The following is a 19,186-nucleotide window of genomic DNA, read 5'->3' on the forward strand; positions in this document are numbered from 1 at the left end:
TTGAACCCAGGGCCTTAGCCTCACTCCTCTACCACTGAACTACTATATTCTCAGCCCACTGGGGACCATTTTAAATAGCAGGATCAAAATGTAACACTAAATATTAAACTGTGAAGCTGGACACAGTGGTATACACCTGTAATCTCAGCTACTTAAGAGACTGAGGGAAGAGGATCTCAAGTTCCAGGCCAGCCTGGGTGACTTAGCAAGACCTTGTCTCAAAATGAAATGGAAAAAGAGCTGGGGATGTAGCCTGGTAGCGTACCTGGGTTACATCCCTAGTACTGCCAAGAAGAAGAAGAAGAAAAAGACGCTTGTTTATAATAGAAGCAGAAACTAGAACAAGGCAGTGTTAGGCATTATTCGTCTTCTTGTTAGACCTCAGCAGGTAGGCAAGTTCACAAATACTGAGACCACAAATGAGGCTGGACTGCATAAATCCCCCCACTCCATGTCATATCCTTTAGTTGTTTAACATGTTTGGTTTCCCACTTGTCCCAGGAATAAATGACCTTCTGATGATGCTTTTTCCAATCCTGAACCATGCATAGCAATGAATCATCCTGTCTTAACCTCCTTTAGTTTGGAACAGGTTCTCAGCCTTTCTTGTCTTCTGTAATTTTAACATTTTCAGAGTCCAGGCCTGTGGTTTTATGTAGAATGTCCTATCAATTTGGTTTCTCTAATATTTTCTCATTATTACAATCAGGGTGTGTGTTTTGGCAGAAATAGTGTATAAGTTTAGAGATAGTGTCAGGACCCATTTAAAACAAACAAGCAAAAATGTTAGTTCACCATTCACCGATATATCCATCAGCTCATTTAATCCTGAGCATCCTTACCTGGCACCAGGCAGGTTCAGACCAGGAAAAGTCTTGCTCAGATACAAGGTCTGTGCAAAAGTCCTACCTGGGCTTATTCTGGTTTTGCTTGAAGAATGGGAAGATGCAGGAGTGCTGGGCTTACCTTGCAGAGAAGCAGCAGGAGCTGCGTTGCCACCACCCTCTCTCCCCAAGGCCTATTTTTATCACAGTCTCCACCTCTCCCTCTTTTTATTTCATTCTTTCTTTTTTTTAAATATTTTTAGTTGTAGATGGACACATACCTTTATTTTATTTATTTATTTTTATGTGATGCTGAGAATTGAACCCAGTGCCTCACACATGATAGGCAAACACTGTATCACTGAGCCACAACCCCAGCCCCTCCACCTCTCCCTCTTGTCCCACACCAGGCCAGGTTCACTTGTTACTTGTCTGGTCCCAATAGGCCCTGAGTTTGAGATTTCTGTATCTCAGAAACTCAGTATGTAAAGTGGTTTTAGAAAGTGCCCTGGCTAGTCAGGCACGATGGTGCATTCCTATAATCCCAGTGGCGGCTCCAGAGGCTGAGGCAGGAGGATCACAAATTCAAGGCCAGCCTCAGTAATTTAGCAAGGCCCTAAGCAACTTAGTGAGACCCTGTCTCAAAATTTTTAAAAGGCTGGGGATGTGGCTTAGTAATTAAGTGTCCCTCCTTTTAACCCTGATACCAAGAAAAAAAGGGGGGGGGTGCTCTGGCTGAAATAAAAGTTGGGTGGGGCATTGGTAAGCCTAATACTCATCTCCCTCCTATGACTTCACATTCACCCTGCACCCTAAGATCTCTACTTCACTACTTCTGCAGAGACGCAGGATTTGGCAGTAGTCATTTCTGCTGTGATCTTAATAGTCTTAGATTTGCTTTCCTAAACTTGCCTGGACTCAAGAATCCCCGGCCTAGCTTGCAGGATGCAGATTTCCAAGTCCCCACCCCCCAGGAGATTCTGATTCAAGTTGGTTTAGGTGTGTCTCTGGAATCTATTTCTAATAAGCACCCCAGGTGTCTCACGCCCAGGCAACTTGGGCAAGACTCATAGTTAGGAGCAGTCTGGGGCTGGGTGTAGCTCAGTGGTAGAGCATCTGCTTAGCATCTGTGAGGCCCTGGGTTCCATCCCCAGCATCCAAGTAAATGAATAAGATCACAGTCCTTTAGTTACAATTTTATTTATATTTTGAATACAGCAGATAATACATTCACAGGGTTCCAAATATAACAGTGAAAAGTTGCTCTCACCCCTGTTCCCAGATCCTCTGTTCTCCCCAGAGATGACCATTATTGTCAGTTTTGGCTCCTGCCTAGTACTATTTTATATTTAAACACACCTTCCCTCCTCCAGCTTTTTCTAAAACAAAATGGTAACCTTCTATACATACTCTCCCGTGCCTTGAAAGCAGATAGATTCAAGTTTAGGCACAGTACTAGCTTGATGACCTATGAACCTCCCTCAGTTTCCTCCTCTAAAATGGAATTAATAATAGCAGGACAACTCACAAGTCGGCAAAGTCACTGGAGAGTAGGCACAGGAAGTTGTTGACACAGGCCTGGGCATAGGATAAACACTCTGCATCTGGTAGTTGATTCTATATCCTGTGATGGCCAGCCTTAATTCTGATGTCTGGTACAGACAGAACCACACCCTGGGTCAAGCCACTTAGGATGCAGGGGGAAGGGAGCATCTTTACTGAGCTTTTTACTATGTGCCTAGCACATCCTGAGGGCTTTACAAACATCACTGGATTTCAGTGTTTCTCTACCTGGACACTGTTGACTGGGATGAACAGCTCTCCTGCAGCATTCTTACATTGTAGCATATTGAGCAGCATCCCTAGTCTCTACCCGCCAGACCCCAGTAGCATGCTTCACTAATCATGACAGCTCGAAATGTCTCCAGACATTATCAAATGTCTGAGGTGCTGGGGATAAAAAAATCTCACCTGGTCTAAAACCACTGCTTGGTTCCATCCTTGTAGTAATGAACCACAGTAACCCTGGCAGCTAAGTCTTGTTCTGACCCAGGTTACAGGTGAGGAAGCCCAGAAAACTGAGAGTTTGGGTGACACTCCCAAGAAGGCACAACTCAGGCCCAGGCAGGCTAGCTCTAGGGTGCATTAAGCAAGAGTCCCTCTTATCTCTCAGGAATGCTGCCTACCTTAGAATTCTGCAGAACTCTTCCCGGGCACATGGTCTGCAGTTAACCTCAATACATGCTATTGCATCAAGTCCTCCAAACACTCCTGTGACGTTTCTAAATATGATTTTACAGAGAGAGCAAAACTGGCCACTAGCTTAGGGATCCATGGCCAGAAGGTCAGGGGTTCTTGTCTTCAGCTCCACATCAGAAACCCCTGGGAAACTCTTTGAATGCCTAGGCCTCATCCTAGATGGGACTCCCTGGGAATGGGACCTGGGCATCCACAGCTTTTATTTGGTAATTTATTTAGGTACTGGGAAGGGAACCCAGGGTGCTTCACCACTGAGCTACACTCCCAGTCCTTTTTATTTTTATTTTGAGGGTCTTGTTAAGTTGCTAAGGCTGGCCTCAAACTTGAGATCCTCCTGCCTCAGCCTCCCAAGTTGCTGTATTATAGGTGTGTGCCACTGCACCAGGCTGTCCATAGCTTTTTTTTTTTTTTTTTTAAGAGAGAGTGAGAGAGGGGGGAGAGAGAGAGAGAGAGAGAGAGAGAGAGAGAGAGAGAGAGAGAGAGAGAGAATTTTTTTTAATATTTATTTTTCAGTTTTTGGCGGACACAACATCTTTGTTGGTATGTGGTGCTGAGGATCGAACCCGGGCCGCACGCATGCCAGGCGAGCGCGCTACCGCTTGAGCCACATCCCCAGCCCCTGTCCATAGCTTTTAACGTTTCCATGGATTCCAAGATTGAGAGCTTCTGTGTGACATTGAGAAGGTGGGTCAGGCTTTAATACCAAATCTTGGTGGCCAGTGTGGTAGAATGCAGGTTCATCCTCCTCTCTGGACTGTCTGAGAGGTCAGAGACCAGGAGTCATGTGCTTTTCTCCACCCAGAAATTCATGCAACGATGAGGCAGTCTTGCCCTCCTCCATCTGACATCTTTCTGAGCCTTCCCACCCCTTCCTCATACCACAGACCCTGGGCTAAGGCCACCAGGTTCTTTATTCTCATGCTCTCAAAGATGAGGTCATAGGATGAAAGACTGAATGAAAGTCCCAGAAGCCAGCTGGTCCCCCCTATCAGCAAAGAATGACCTAATGCTGGGAGGAGTGCCCTCTGAGGGTGCCAAGGGCATGCCCAGAGTCACTGCTTGCTCCTCCAGCAGGAGCCGCACCAGTCTGAGCAGTTGGGTGACATGGCTTGAGTTTCTCCTGAGCCTTGACACTCTCTCTGCAGGGGTGAGGGGGACATGGAGCTGGCATTTGAAAAACATAATGCCCTTTTCTCAAGCCTCACTTACACCCACTCCAGGAGGAGCTACCCCTGGACAAGGCCCCATCACACAGATGTGCAAATGGAGGCTTGGGACCCACTCTCCTCACCTCAAGGGCATTTAGGAGTGAGGGAACTACCTGACTCCAGCCCAGTGCCCACCCCAGCAAAGCCCAGCATGCAAGAGGGAAGATTCAGGCAGGACTGGAATGCACTGGTCTCCAGGGACATGGGTTTTGAAGGGGAGGAACCAAAAAGGACCACCTGGACCACAGGAGGCAGGAAACCTGCCTTCTCTGTCTTGCCCTGCAGCCCTTTGGAGACCCCAAAAGACCTGTGTATCCTTCTGGTCCCTGGAGCTGCCTCAGCCTCTTCAAAGGTGTCAAGTGTGGCCACCTCCTCACCTGGCATCAATCTCCTTCTTTTTCTGTCTTCTGGAACATGGCCAAGGCTTCCTTCAGCACACCATCAGGGTCTAGAAGTTTGACCTAGAGGGAAACAGCCAGGGTTTGGTTTGGGGAGCATGGGAGTCACCTTGCTGGGGATGCCCTGCCTGAAAACAGAACCTCATCAGTTTCCTGGCTGGGTGAGGTCAGGGGCTCCTTTCTTTCTCTCTGGGTGTGGCTGTAGATCCCTGGGAAGCGACTTACCTCAGGAATAGGGAACCGAGTTGGCTCAGGGGCTTCATCACGGCCAAAGTCGATCATGGTGCCACACTTGGCCACATCGTCCACCCAGAAACCTTCAAACAGCTGACCATGGTCCAGGTAGAAGAAACGCCCTTGTCCATTCTTCATGCCTCTCTCCCAGAAACCCTCATAGCGGTTCCCATTCTCTGGGGAAACGACAGGGAGGTGAGGATGCTGGGCATATCAAACCAGCCTGAGCCTGGTGTGGTTGTGCATCCTGTAATCCCAGCCACTCAGGAGGCTGAGGCAGAAGGATCACAAGTTCAAAGCTGACCTCAGCAATTTAGCAAGGCTCTAAACTACTCAGTGATATCCTGTCTCTAAATAAAATATTTAAAAGGGGCTGGGGATGTGGTTCAATGGTTAAGCACCCTGAGTTCAACCCTCCCGTACAGTCCTGTCTAAGGCAGGAGGATTTTAAATTCAAGGCTAGTCTCAGCAATTCAGCAAGACCCTCAGCAACTTAGTGAGACCCTGTGTCAAAACAAGAATAAAAAGAACTGGGCTGTAGCTGAGTAGTATAAGGCAGCTGAATTCAATCCCAAGTTTAAAATTTTAAAAATTCAGCACTTACTAATAGGTTTCAGTCTCCGTGCTAAGGCATTTTACAAACATACATCTCATTTGACCTTCACAATAATCCCAGAAAGTTTTATTTTATTTTATTTTGATGGTAAGGATCAAACTCAGGGCCTTGTACATGCTAAGCACGCACACTCCCACTGAGCTACAACCCTAGAATGATTTTAATTTTTATCTACAAGTTATGGACAAGGAAATCAAAGCACAGTTCAAGCAAATTGTCTGAGATCCTAGCACTTGTACAAGCTCAGGACAAGTTCTCAAACCAGGCAGGTTGTCCCAGAGTCCAGGCCACGGGAATGAACCACTTAGCTGGGCATGGTGGCAAAGGCCTGTAGTTTCAGCTATTTGGGAGGCTAAGGCACGAGGACTACAAGTTCAAGGTCAGCCTGGGCAATTTAGTGAGACCCTGTCTCAAAATAAAAAAGAGAAAGGACCAGGATATAGCTCAGTGATAAAGCATAGCATGTCAGGCCAAGGGATCAACTCCCAGCACTCAAAAAAAAAAAAAAAAAAAGGAAGGAAGGATACACTTCAGGATACACTCACACTGGCAGGCCACAGCAGGTTATTCACAGAGGGTGATTAGGCTCACAGCTGGGGTGTGGGGAAGACTAGAAAGACAGAAAAAATGGCAAAATGGCCCACCTAACCTTCCCAGTGGCCCTGATGCCTCAGCTTGGCTGACTCTCATTGGAAATTAGAATCTTGTGGCCACACAAGTTGGCACATGCCTATAGTCCTACCACTCTGGAGGCTGAGGCAGGAGGATTGCAAGTATGAGGCCAGCCTCAGCAACTCAAGGCCCTAAGCAACCTAGTGAGACCCTGTCTCAAAATAAAAAATAAAGGGCTGGGGAATATAGCTCAGTTGGTACAGTGCTTGCCTTGCATGCACAAAGCCCTGGGTTCAATCCCCAGCACCACCAAATAAATAAACAAAAATAAAAAATAAAAAGGTGTGAGGACTTATCTCAGTGGTAAAGTACTCCTGGGTTTAATGCCCAGCAAAAAAAAAAAAAAAAAAAAAAAGACTTTTTGTAAAGTTCTTATAACTTTACACAGACTGATGACTGACTCATCTTCCCCCTACACAACTCTATGAAATGGATACTGCTATTATGGCTATTTTACAGATGAGGAAACTGAGGCACAGAGAGGTGAAGTCACTTGCCCAAGTTGATACACCTAGTGCTAGAAAGAAAGGAAGCAGGTACTGAGAATAATGAGAAGAACCTCACAAAGGAGGAGATACTGCAAACATCTAGGGGAAAGCATTCCAGACTAGTGCAAGGTCCCAGTATGCGAGCCAGGCATGGTGGGGCATGCAGGTGAAACTAGAGGGGTGTGAGGGCAAAAACCACAGAACTTGAACTCAGTTTGAGTTCATAGCAACAGAGAGCTATGAAAGATTTAAAAACAGATGAGATCCAATTTTTATGCCTTTAAAAGCTCAAATCGTCAGGCATAGTGGTGCACATGGGTAATCCCAGTAACTCCAGAGGCCCAGGCAGAAGGATTGAAAATTCCAAGCTGGCCTGTGCAACTTAGTGAGACCCAGTCTCAAAAAATAAAAAACAAAAGAGTGGAATGCAGCTCAGTGGTAGAGTGCCCCTGGGTTCCATCCCCAATACTTAAACAAACAAAAAAAACTCGTTTTGGTTCCTATGCATAGACAAGACTGAAGATTAAGTCCTGGCCCACTGTGCTTTTCACTAGTAATTAGTGAAAATTAATTATTGCTTGATGTGCCCTTCCCAAACTCACTGCCTCTCCCTCTTCCTCAGGTTGGCCTTCCAAATGTTCAATATCACCGACTCTTGGAGGCATTGCCTGACCCAAGTTCTTTGCCATTTCCCAACACACCTTCCTGTTTTTAAAAAATTCCTTAGGACCTTTAACCCATAACTAAAAGCCTGTATGACCTTGAGCAAAGGACTTTGCTTCTCTGTAACTTCTGTGATTAGAGCTTCCAATTCACAGGATTGTTGTGAGGATTAAATGAACTCCGTGCTATGATTACTATGGCAATAAAAAATTGTGTTATTTATCTGCTTATAGTTACGCTCCCTTATTAGAGCATAGGATCCAACAGAGGGAAGGACCCCGCCACCTTAAGCTCTTATCCCGCTAAGGGGCGCGGCCAGCGGCCAGCAGGGCGTCAGGGGCGTGGCCACAGAGCATTGGGCGTGGCTTGCTGGGGTGAGGCGGAGCCAGCGTTGGGGCGTGGTCAGCAGGTAGGGCGGGCCCAGCTTTGGGGCGGGCCCGGCAGGGGCGGAGCACTCACTCAGGCGCAGCATGCCCTCCCCGTCCGGCTTGTCCTTCCACCACTGGCCCTCATAGATGTCTCCGTTGCTGTAGTACATTCGGCCCCACCCGCAGCGTTGGTTGCTACACCACTCGCCCTCGTAATACTCCTTGGGTCCGAAAAACTGGACCCCATAGCCCTGAAAGCACAAAAGTGTTTCTGTTCACAGAGCTCCCACCACAAGAGAAGCGCATCACCTTTCCAGGCACCAAGCCACCCACCTGAGCTCTGTCCTCGCTTAGCTCTCCATCCAAGCGGAGGGAGGGCCATACCTTCAAAGACCTCAGACTGTCCACTTCTCTCTGTCCCTCTGCTACCCCTGCACGCAGCCCACCATCCCCTCTCCCTCCCTTCAGATCCCCTTCTGTCCTCGTCTACCGTCCTTCAGCAGCCAGGGCACCCTTCCCCCACCCCAGTGTACTGCTGGGGTTGGAACCCAGGGGTGCTCTACCACTGAGTTACATCCTTGGCCCTTTTAATTTTTTTTTTTTTTTTTTTTTTTTGAGACAGAATCTTGTTAAGTTGCCCAGACTGGCCTCGAACTTGTGATCCTTCTGCCTCAACTTCCTGAATCAGTAGGACTGCAGGTGTCCTGCCACCAAGTCTCCCTTGCCATACTGTCTCCATGTGGCTTAAAATGAAGATTCCTCCAAGTCTGTGAAAATAACTTGAGGGAACCTGTCCCTGTTTGGGAGTTCATGGCTCTTCTGACTGGCTTCTATCCCCTTCTTCCTTTCTTGTGCTATGGCCAAGGGTGTGGCTCTACATTTTGTTCCCAGTTTCCTACCCTCCCCTTTTATCCAGGCCCAGTATCCCCCAAAAGGGGAATTCTCAGAAGAGATGCCCAGGGAAAAGAAAGGCAGGAAATGACGAGGAGGAGGGTGGAGGAGACCTCAGCCTGGCCTGACAGGCCTGTGGTCTCCTTGGAGCCCCAGGGTATCATGGGCTCCTCCCTGGGCACCCCCCCCCCCTTGCTTCCTGTTTCCTGGGTTTTGTTCTGAAAAGCTTTGACCCTTGCTAGGCAAACACTTTACCACTAAGCCACAACCCAGCGCGCCCCCCCCCCCCCCAGTCTTACCTCTTAACAACTACATGACCATTAGTGGCCAGGTTTTCTAGAACATGCCTAGAAAACAATTCTAAACACACAAGGAGACCTATCTCCTACTAATCCAGCCACACCACCACTCCCACCTTCCAGATTACAATCCAATCACTATGGTTTTCATACCAGCCATGTTCCTGCCTCAGGGCCTTTACACTTGCTTGTCCTTTGTCTAGCACACTCTTCTCCAGGGGGTCTTTCCCAATGTAGGTCACACTCTCTGGGCTCCAGGCTCTTACACACTGGCTCTCTCACACTCAGCAGGTATCAGACCCACCCCCACCCAGGGCATGCTGGGAACCACACTCACAGATTTCTTATCCTCTTTCCACCAGCCGGAGTAGACTCTCTGGTACTTTCTACTTCCTTTTTCAGGAAGGCTGAGGGTGCCATAGCCATCTCGCTTCCCAAACTTCCAGTCCCCTTCATAGATGGCTCCATTCTTCTTCCAGACCTGTGTTCCCTTCCCTGGTGACACATAGATAGGTCAACACTGCAGACATGGCCACCCTGGGGCTGGAGGCCGTGTGCCCAGCCAGGCCTCAGGGACCCCTACACTGGCAATTCTCCAGGCCTAGGACAAGGTCTGCACCTCCTCTCTAGACTGCCAGAACCCAGGAGAACCCCAGGAAAGCTCCATTTCTACAAAGAGCTGTTCTCTGACAGCCTTTTGCCCTAAAGCCCAACAGATATAGTAAACCCCAAGGAGAAATCCACCCCTTCAGTGTTTCAGCCTCATCTCTTAAATATATACATATGTGTGTGTGTGTGTGTGTGTACACATATATATGTGTGTATGTTGTAGATGGACCCAACACCCTAATTTTACTTATTTATTTATTTTTGGTACCAGGGATTGATCTCAGGGACACTCGACCACTGAGCCACATCCCCAGCCTTATTTTGTATTTTATATAGAGACAGGATCTCACTGAGTTGCTTAGGGCCTCACTGAGTTGCTGAGGCTGGCTTTGAACTCGCGATCCTACTGTCTCAGCCTTTGAGCCACTGGGATTACAGGCGTGCACCACTGTGCCCATCTTACTTATTGATTTATTCTAAAATATTTTTTAAGTTATAGATGGACACAGTACCTTTATTTAATTTATTTTTTTATGTGGTGCTGAGGATCAAACCCAGTGCCTCGCACATGCTAGGCAAGCACTCTACCACTGAGCCACAACCCAGCCCCCCGAGTCTTACCTCTTAATAACACTACATGACCATTAGTGGCCAGGTTTTCTAAGAACATGCCTAGAAAACAGTTCTAAACACACAAGGAGACCTATCTCCTACTAATCCAGCCACACCACCACTCCCACCTTCCAGATTACAATCCAATCACTATGGTTTTCATACCAGCCATGTTCCTGCCTCAGGGCCTTTACACTTGCTTGTCCTTTTTGTAGAACACTCTTCTCCAGATACTCATTTCCTACTTCCAGCAAGGCTTGGCTGAAGCTTTATTTCCTTAATGAGGTCTCCCCTGACCATCCTGACCAAAATTACAAAGCCTCTCCCACACCCTTACCATGCTCTGTTTCTTTCCATTTCCCTTATCAGCTCCTGACACAGTAGATAATTCTTTTGTCATTTTTTGTGTGTTGTCTGTCTCTTCCAGGAGGATGCAAGCTCTACGAGAGTATGCACTGTCGATATGTTTTGTTCATCATGCCAAAGAACAATGTCTGACATACACGACCAATATTTATTGAACAAAGGAATGAATAAAATACAAGCCAATTCATGGTTTGGTCTTTTTAATATTTTTTTAATGTTTTATTTTTTAGTTGTAGTTGGACACAATACCTTTATTTTATTTATTTATTTTTATGTGGTGCTTAGAATTGAACCGAGGGCCTTGCACATGCTAGGCAAGTGCTCTACCGGAGAGCCACAACCCCAGCCCCATGCTTGGTCTTTGATAGTCTGGGAACAAATCCAACATTGCCCCTGTGAGCTTTGTGACCTCAGGGAAGTAACTCTTTGGACCTGTCTAGGTCTCAGATGCCTCATCTATAAAATAGAGATGAGATTGTTTCATGGGACAACCTAAATATCTATACATGGGTGAATGAAGAAAGAAAATGTAGAGCTGGGCATGGTGGTGGCATATGCCTATAATCTCAGGTACTTTGGAGGCTGAGGCAGGATTGCAAGTTCGAGGTCAATTTAGGACACCTTAGCAAGACTCTGTATCAAAATTTTAAAAATAAAAATATAAAGTAGGCAGGGGATGTAGTTCAGTGCTGCAATGTTCCTGGTGGTTCAATCCACAATACTTTTTTTTTTAAATTTTTTTTTAGAGAGAGAGAGAGAGAATTTTAATATTTATTTTTTTTAGCTTTCTGCGGACACAACATCTTTGTTTGTATGTGGTGCTGAGGATCGAACCCGGGCTGCACGCATGCCAGGTGAGCGCGCTACCGCTTGAGCCACATCCCCAGCCCAATCCACAATACTTAAAAAAAAAAAGGAAGGATATATATGTATATGTATCTGTGTATATATATGAAGTGGGAAAGAAAGGAATATTATTCATTCTTAAAGAAAAGGAGATTCAGCTAGGCGTGGTGGTGCACACCTGTAATCCCAGAGGCTTGGGAAGCTGAGGCAGGAGGATTGTGAATTCAAAGCCAGCCTCAGCAAAAGTGAGGCGCTAAGCAACTCAGTGAGACCCTGTCTATAAATAAAATGTAAAATAAGGCTGTGGCTGTGGCTCAGTGGTCCAGTGCCCCTGAGTTCAAACCCAGGTATCAAAAAAAAAAAAAAAAAAAAGAGGAAATCCTGCCATTTGGGGCAACATGGATAAACATGGAAAAACCTAGAGCACCTTATCTTTTTTATTGCTTTTTTTTTTTTTTTTTTGGTAATGGATTGAACTCAGGGGTGCTTAACCACTGAGCCACATCCTAGCCCTTTTTATCTTCTATTTTGAGATACGGTCTCACTAAGTTACCCAGTCTGGCTTTGAATTTGAGAATTTCCTGCTATGGCCTCCCAAGTTGCTGGGATTATAGGCATGAGCCACTGCATCCAGCTGGAGCACATTATCTCGATAGTAAAATAAGCCAGACACAGACAGATAAATATCACATGATGTCACTTATATGTGGAATATAAAAACGTCAAACTCGTAGAAACAGAGTAGAATGATAGTTACCAGGAGCTGGGTATGAGGGAAATGGGAAGATGTTGGCCAAAGGGTATAAAGTTTCAATTACAAAACCCGGCTCTATGGTGCACACCTATAATCCCTGTGACTCGGGAAGCTGAGGCAGGAGGATTGAAAGTTTGAGGCTAGCCTCAACAATTTAGCAAGGCCCTAAGCAACTTAGTGAGAGCTTGTCTCAAAATTTTAAAGAAAGGGCTTGGATGTTGCTCAGTGGTAAAGTGCCCCTGGGTTCAATCCCTGGTACCAAAAACAAAACGAAACAAAAAACCCTTTCAGTTATAGGGGTCAGGATTGATGAGGATATTGTGCTGTCTGACCCCAACCTTTTTTTTTTTTTTTTTTTTTTTAAAGAGAGAGAGAGAATTTTTCAATATTTTTTAGTTTTCGGCAGACATAACATCTTTGTTGGTATGTGGTGCTGAGGATTGAACCCGGGCCGCACGCGTGCCAGGTGAGCGCGATACCGCTTGAGCCACATCCCCAGCCCCTGGGCATATTATTAAGAAGAGCACAACTCACCATGGCCTTTGAAGCCCTATGTAGTTGGCCCTATTAACCATCCTGCTCTCCTTCTTTCACTGTGCTTCAGGCACACTGACTTCTAGTGTGTCCCTGGATGCAGCCACATTCCCTCTTAATATTTCAGACCACCCCTCCCCTCTGGTTCCACTGTCTAGAAGGCATGCTGCTCTGCCCTCCAGGGTCTGAGACACATTCTCATCCTTGGGCCCCACTCAAATATCACTGCTACCCCTGACTATCTGTCTCTCAGGGCCCCTTAGCTCTCCTCTCTCATCCCCTTCTCATCCTGATGCCACCACTTTTAGCTGCTCCATCTTGGGTAGTTACTTCCTGTCTGTAAATCCCAGTTACCCCATTTGTGAGATTTTTTTTTTCTGGTACTGGGGATTGAACTCAGGGGCACTTGACTACTGAGCCACATCCCCAGTCCTATTTTGTACTTTATTTAGAGACAGGGTCTCACTGAGTTGCTTAGTGCTTTGCAATTGCTGAGGCTGGCTTTGAACTCAAGATCCTCCTGCCTCAGCCTCCAGAGCTGTTGGGATTATAGGCGTGTGCCACTGCGCCCGGCCCATTTGTGAGAATTGATGTTACCTTATTGTGCAGGTTCTCGGCAAGACCAGAGGATCCCTGAGGATTGGAATTGTGTCAGTTTCCCAGCACTGGGTCTGGCATGGATGGGCAGTTCAGTAAGTATTTTTGAAGTGAGCAGTTTTAAGAAACCTCTGAGATACCCAATCCTGCAATCCCGGCCCCTCATGATCTTTCTTTATTTTTCTTTCTTTCTTTCTTTTTTTTTTTTGCAGTGCTAGATTGAACCCAGGGCCTCACGCATGCTAGGTGAGTGCTCTATCCCAGCCCCAGCACTCGCTCTTGTGACTGCTACTAATCTGTCCATATTCACTTCAACTTAGTCAAATGTGTCCCAAAGAGCAGGGGTCTGGATTCTGCATTCCCAGCATTCACCAACAGCCCCAGGCTCCTCCAATCTGGATGTTCTCCTCCAGGGTCTGAGACACATTTGACAGAAGTTCCCCTATTGCATGAGCCCTGGGCTACAAGATTGATGGATGCCATCTCTTAGCTTTACAAATCGGTCTTGGGGTGTGGCTTAGTGGTAGAGCTCTTGCCTAGCATGCATGCGGCCCTGGGTCTAATCCCCAGGACAGGAAAGCAGTAGAGGGCAAGGATTGAGAGCTGGCAAAAGTGAAGAAGCCCGGTCAGGTTTTTGAATAAAAAGGCTGCCTTTTCCTCTTGCCAACAAGTCCCAAGCTTAGCACATATCTCAGAGAGCAGGGACCTCGCTCAATCCCCAGAGTCCCAGCGGCAGGCTGGCTTCTGGAGGCCCCTTTGTCTCCTGCTGGTCCCAAGACCCTCACGCAGCTGAGGTCAGGGCTGAAGTAGGTTCCAGATCCCCAGCACGGGGAGGTCCTTTCTGGTCCAGGTCAGCACCCTACTTAGAGAGCCTTAGGGTCACCTCTTATGGTGGGGTTCTTTTTTTTGTCTTTTTTTTTTTTTTGGAACTGGGGGTCGAACCCAGGGCTTTGCGAATGCAAGGCAAACGCTTTGCCACTGAGCTACATCTCAGCCCTAGGGTCACCTCTTATGTCCCCAATGAATTCCGCACAGTTTTCTTGTGCCTGTTGCCTGCCCACCACAGCTCTGACCTCACACTGGCTACCTGAGGGTCCCCGGCTCACCATGTTTTGTGTTGTCCTTCCACTCGCCCACGTAGTGATCACCGTTCACAGCATACACTTGGTGTCTCAGTCCGTTCTTCTGGGCCTTCTGGTCCCACCTCTTCCACAGGGGCTCCGACTTTGGGGGGCATTTGAAGACTGGCATGTTGGTTGCTTCTGTGGGGCCAGAAGATGCTGGAAAAGGGTCAGGGATATGAGGGGTTCAGTGTGCCTTATTTACAGGCTGGGATCCTAGGGTTTCCCAGGGAGGCCCCTGAGGGCAGGTGGGGTGATTCATGTGTATTCTGAGTCCCCAGGGCAGTTGAGCAGCCTGTGGAAGGGGGTCCTTTTGTGCTGGGCTGACTCTTAGCTATTCCCTCCCTTGCTTTCCCCTAGGGCCCCCTCCATGGGGATCTGATGGAACAATTGCTTGGGAACCCAGGGAGACCATTAGGAACCCAGGGTTTATGATGGCATCAGAGAGAAGCTGCCACTTGGAGGAATGACAGTCACATATTTGATGACTAGAATGATCAATCAGAGTAGGTCCTGGTCCTGTGGCTGGAGGAACCCAGGGGGAAGGGCCAGGTGGTGGGAGCAAGGGGATATCTGGCAGACAGCTGGCTTTTGCATAGCTTGCAGGAACCGCCTGCCCACCAGGGCCAAGCATTGTACTGTGGTTCCCCATGGTCCCACCTCATCTATCTAGCTGACAGGATGGTGGCAAATCCCAGGGGCTGAGTTTGACAGTTAAAGAGACGGTGGGGGGAAGGGCGGGTGGTGACCAAGTGAGCAGGTTTCGTGGGGCTGAAGGGTTTCCTGGCACCTCAGATTTTTGGTGCAAAAATATGGGACAATCCCAGGCACACCAGGACTGTCACCCTTCCATGTGTGACCCTTAACTTCCATCCCACTGTCTCGTTAGTTTTTTTTTTTTTTTTCCCACTGGACCCAGCTCTGCTTAGTTTAGTTGCAGAGGGACTTTGTGGGGGGAAATGTAGGGCTTCCCTTCAGGGTCTGGGAGCCTGCGTTTCTATTCCTTGTGTCCCCAGAATCTCCAACACAGACATTCACGGCCAGCTGTCTGTCTTCATTTGTTTTGTTCATGGGTGATAAAAATGGCCTTCTTCAAATCCTGGGGACCCTTGTCTTCCCTCAGCAGCTGCATGGTTTCTGGGGCTACACATAAGCACTCCCAGGTACTGACACACTCAGATACTGACCAATTAGAATGCCTCAGAGACAGCAGATTCCAAGAGATCATGGTGTCCCAGCAACCATCCATGGGGCCAGCCTGCTGGTTTTGTGCCCCCTGTGCAGCTGCATAGTAGGTCCTCCTTACAAGCCCTGAGCTACACCCTTGGTTTACTGTTCTTCTGTTACCATTTCAAAATTCTTATACTTTTGGAGCAAAGGCCCCTGAGTTTACATTTTGCACTGTATATCCGTGCCCTCTTTAGATAGTCTTAGTCTTGTACATACTCTTCAGTTGCTGTATTGTGTGGTAGCTGGAGCTCTGGGGGGACCTCAGATAGGAAGAGGGAGCCTAGCTAGTATGAACAGATTTGGCTGCTGGCTGAATGTTGGTGTTGCCCATCTGCATTTGCAGCCCCCCCACCCCGCCCCCCCCGTTCTGGGGATTGAATCCAGGAGCACTTTACTGCTGAACTACATCCTCAGTCCCCTCTGCCCTTTTATTTTGTCAGGGTCTTGCTAAATTGCTGAGGCTGGCCTCAAACTTGCAATCCTTCTGCCTTGGCCTCCTGAATTGATGGGATCACAGGCATGCACCACCACAGCCAGTTTTTAGCATTCTTATATGTTCTTCAGCATCAATCTAAATTGCACCATCTCTGAGTGTGCCTGAGGTTGGAATCCCTCACTACTATGCCCTCCACCCCGAAGAAAAGGGTCTGTGGACTGTGTCTTTCTTTTTTTCCCACTGGTCCCTGTGGGAAAGTAGTTAAATGGGCTCTGAGGGTACTCTCCTCCTTTCCTCCCTCTCCCATTTTTTCTTTTTAAACTAGATGTGGGGCAGGGGGAAGTCACAGCCTCTTGCTCTGGATTGAAAGACTGTCTCCCCAGAGTAGGACCTCCAGGATTTTATTCTATCTTTTTTTAGAAGTACTTTTTTTGGGGGCTGGGGCCGTAGCTCAGTGGCAGAGCGCTTACCTTGGATGTGGGAGGCACTAGGTTCAATCCTCAGCACCACATAAATAAATACACAAATAAAATAAAGGCATGCTGTCCATCTACAACTACAAAAAAATTTAAAAAATACATTTTTACGTTGTAGACGGACGCAATACCTTTATTTTATTTGTGTTTATATATATATATATATATATATGTATATATATATATATATATATATATATATATATAGAGAGAGAGAGAGAGAGAGAGAGCGCGCACACACTTGCGCCAGGGATTGTACCCAGTGCCTCATGCATGCTAGGCAAGCACTCTACCATTGAGCCACAACTCTAGCCCCTTATTTTATATTTTATACTGGGGATTGACTTCAAGAGTATTTTAGTACTGAGCTACATCCCCCATCCTTTTTACTTTTTAATGTGCTGAGGGTATCATTAAGTTGCTGAGGCTGGCCTTGAACTTGGGATTCTCCTGCCTCAGTCTCCCAAATAACTAGGATCACAGGTGTGTCTTCCAATGAATAATCTTTATGTTAATTCACTTTAAAAATTGATACCTTTATCCAAACAAGTAGACTTTACACACCCTTACCATAAGTAGAAAACTGGAACCAGGTACTCTAGGGTGAAGAGAACTAAAAATAAAAGTACCCAAAATGGGGCTGGGGTGGTGGCTCAGTGGTAGAGTGCTCGCCTAGCATGCATGAGGCACTGAGTTCAATCCTTGGTACCACATTTAAAAAAAAAAAAAAACAACTAAAGATACATAAATAAATATTTTTTAAAAAGTACCCAAAATAACTAATTTAAATCTTAGCTAGGTTTTGTGGCTTACAGATGGCTGAGTTCCAAGGTCTCTGCTAAAATGAAAGATAAGCAAAAACTAAAACAAGTGTTAATGCCATGTTAGCCCCATATTGACACTTTCTCCTTGGCTTACTCAGAAACATAACAAACCACAGACTAATAACTTTCCTTTTCATTTCGTTTTGCTGGGGATGAACCCAGGGCCTTGCACATGCCAGTCAAGTCCTCTACCACTGAGCTACGCCCCTAGCACAAGTAATAACTTTCTTATGATGTCACTGGTCTTATTTACTGCTTCATTAGTGCCACATAAAGTCCACCTCCCATCCACACTTCCGGAACTTAGGTCTACTCTGAGGAAGGTTGCAAGTTGTAAAACAATAGCTATTGATAGGAAAAGAAAGGCTTGCAAGCCTGTCCAGGCTGTTTTGATCCTAAATAATAATGAGGACCACAGAAGAAGGTGGAGGGGGCGGTGCCCAGGCCGCTGGGGGTTAGCTGGAGCCCCAGTCCACCTACGCTCACCTGCATTCACCTGCGGTCCCTGCAGCCTCCCGCCGCCTCACCTTCAGCTTGCAACTTTAGTCCCCGCAGGTGGTGGAGCTGCAGGGGTCGCTATGGCAACGAGTCGCTCGCAACCAAACAATCAGTTTCCGCCCCTTCCTGCTGAGACCCGGTAGCGGGAAATTTTGAAGGGCAAACCAACCCGCGCTGGTTCTTAGTCTCATGGGAGCGGGGGAGGGGGTGCGGTCTGCACCGCTTCAAGCGTCTGTGGGAAGCTCTGGGACCCCCAGCCCTGGACGGTGCATTTGTATTTTTCCCCCATACTCTCACCCGACAGTATGGGGGAAAAAGTCCTTACGGTGACCTTCAAGACCCCGGGTGACCTGCCCAGCCCCTCCCCTGCCCTCTTGGCCACTTTGCTCTGCTCCTTGCACTCAGTCTCTGCCCCAACCACACACTTGCTTCCTGACTGTTCCTGGAAAGTGCTGGGCACGTTCTGGCCTCAGGGTCTTTACCTCTTCTTTGCCCACTGCCAGGACATCTCTTCCTCTAGAGAGCAGCATGGATCGCTCCTTCCTTTCCTTCAGGGTTGTATTCAAACGTCACCCCCTCACTGAGAAGTTCCTGGAACAAGCACCCTGTTTAAAATTGGAATCTCCACATGTACTTGTCAAAGCTCATTCCTGTTTTGTGTTCTGTTAGCGCTTGGCGCAGGGGCCTCCACACATTACTGTTTATCTCTGAAGTCTAAGATTTTTTTCTTCCCACTTTTGTTTTCAATGAAAAATTTCAAACACAGAAAAACATAACTACAATGAACACCTGCTACAACATCTGCCTATATTCAACAATTACTGGCTTTTACCTTTTTATTTTTCCCCCCAAGGCATTGAATCTAGGGACTCTAACCACTGAGCTACACCAGGCTATTTATTTATTTATTTAGTTGCTGGTGATTGAACCCAAGGGTCTTAACCACTGAGCCACATCCCCAGCCCCTTTTTTGTATTTTATTTAGAGACAGGGTCTCACTGAGTTGCTTAGGGCCTCACTAAGTTGCTGAGGCTGACTTTGAACTCTTGATCCTCCTGCCTCAGCCTCCAAAGCTGCTGGGCTCCCAGCTCTTTTTAGTTTTGAGACAGAGTCTTGCTAAGTTGCTGTAATATCAAATAGCTGGTATTACAGGTGTGTGCCACCATAACCGACATTTTGCCATACTTGAAAGCAGAGAGTCCCCCCCCCCCCCACGGCTGTCTCCATAGAATCCAGAAGACTGACAGGAGCACAGTAGTTGCTCAATAATTATTGTTAAATGAATGAATGATGTGCACTTAGAAACTCCTGCTTTGGGAATCTGTGGTCCTCAGGTAAAGTCCCTTGCCAGAGACAAGCCAGA

General features: G+C 47.1%; 1 protein-coding gene and 1 long non-coding RNA gene across 2 annotated transcripts in view; one reads left to right on the plus strand and one right to left on the minus strand.

The window, feature by feature from the left end:
- The window catches only part of LOC308644292, a 104,095-nt gene that overhangs the window by 65,085 nt on the left and 19,824 nt on the right, over positions 1-19,186 (plus strand). The window lies entirely within an intron of this gene.
- MORN3 (MORN repeat containing 3) lies at positions 3,709-17,876 on the minus strand. Its single transcript, XM_081285231.1, has 7 exons — positions 17,812-17,876; positions 14,345-14,518; positions 9,258-9,415; positions 7,822-7,981; positions 4,915-5,099; positions 4,669-4,752; positions 3,709-4,222 (listed from the first exon to the last, which is right to left on the minus strand). Exons 2-6 carry the CDS (start codon positions 14,487-14,489, stop codon positions 4,675-4,677), a joined length of 726 nt encoding a protein of 241 aa, XP_081141357.1. The 5' UTR covers positions 14,490-14,518; positions 17,812-17,876; the 3' UTR covers positions 3,709-4,222; positions 4,669-4,674.

Source organism: Spermophilus citellus (genome assembly GCF_964194105.1).
Source record: "Spermophilus citellus genome assembly, chromosome: 3".
Lineage (NCBI taxonomy): Eukaryota > Metazoa > Chordata > Mammalia > Rodentia > Sciuridae > Spermophilus > Spermophilus citellus.

Bases quoted from the DNA above. Each gene is read 5' to 3' on its own strand.
- MORN3 (XM_081285231.1), bottom strand. From the start codon at position 14,489: ATGCCAGTCTTCAAATGCCCCCCAAAGTCGGAGCCCCTGTGGAAGAGG. The intron at 9,416-14,344 runs GTGAGCCGGGGA...ATGTGTCACCAG, and splicing joins GAAGGACAACACAAAACATG to GGAAGGGAACACAGGTCTGG. The intron at 7,982-9,257 runs GTGAGTGTGGTT...TTGTGCTTTCAG, and splicing joins GGAAAGAGGATAAGAAATCT to GGCTATGGGGTCCAGTTTTT.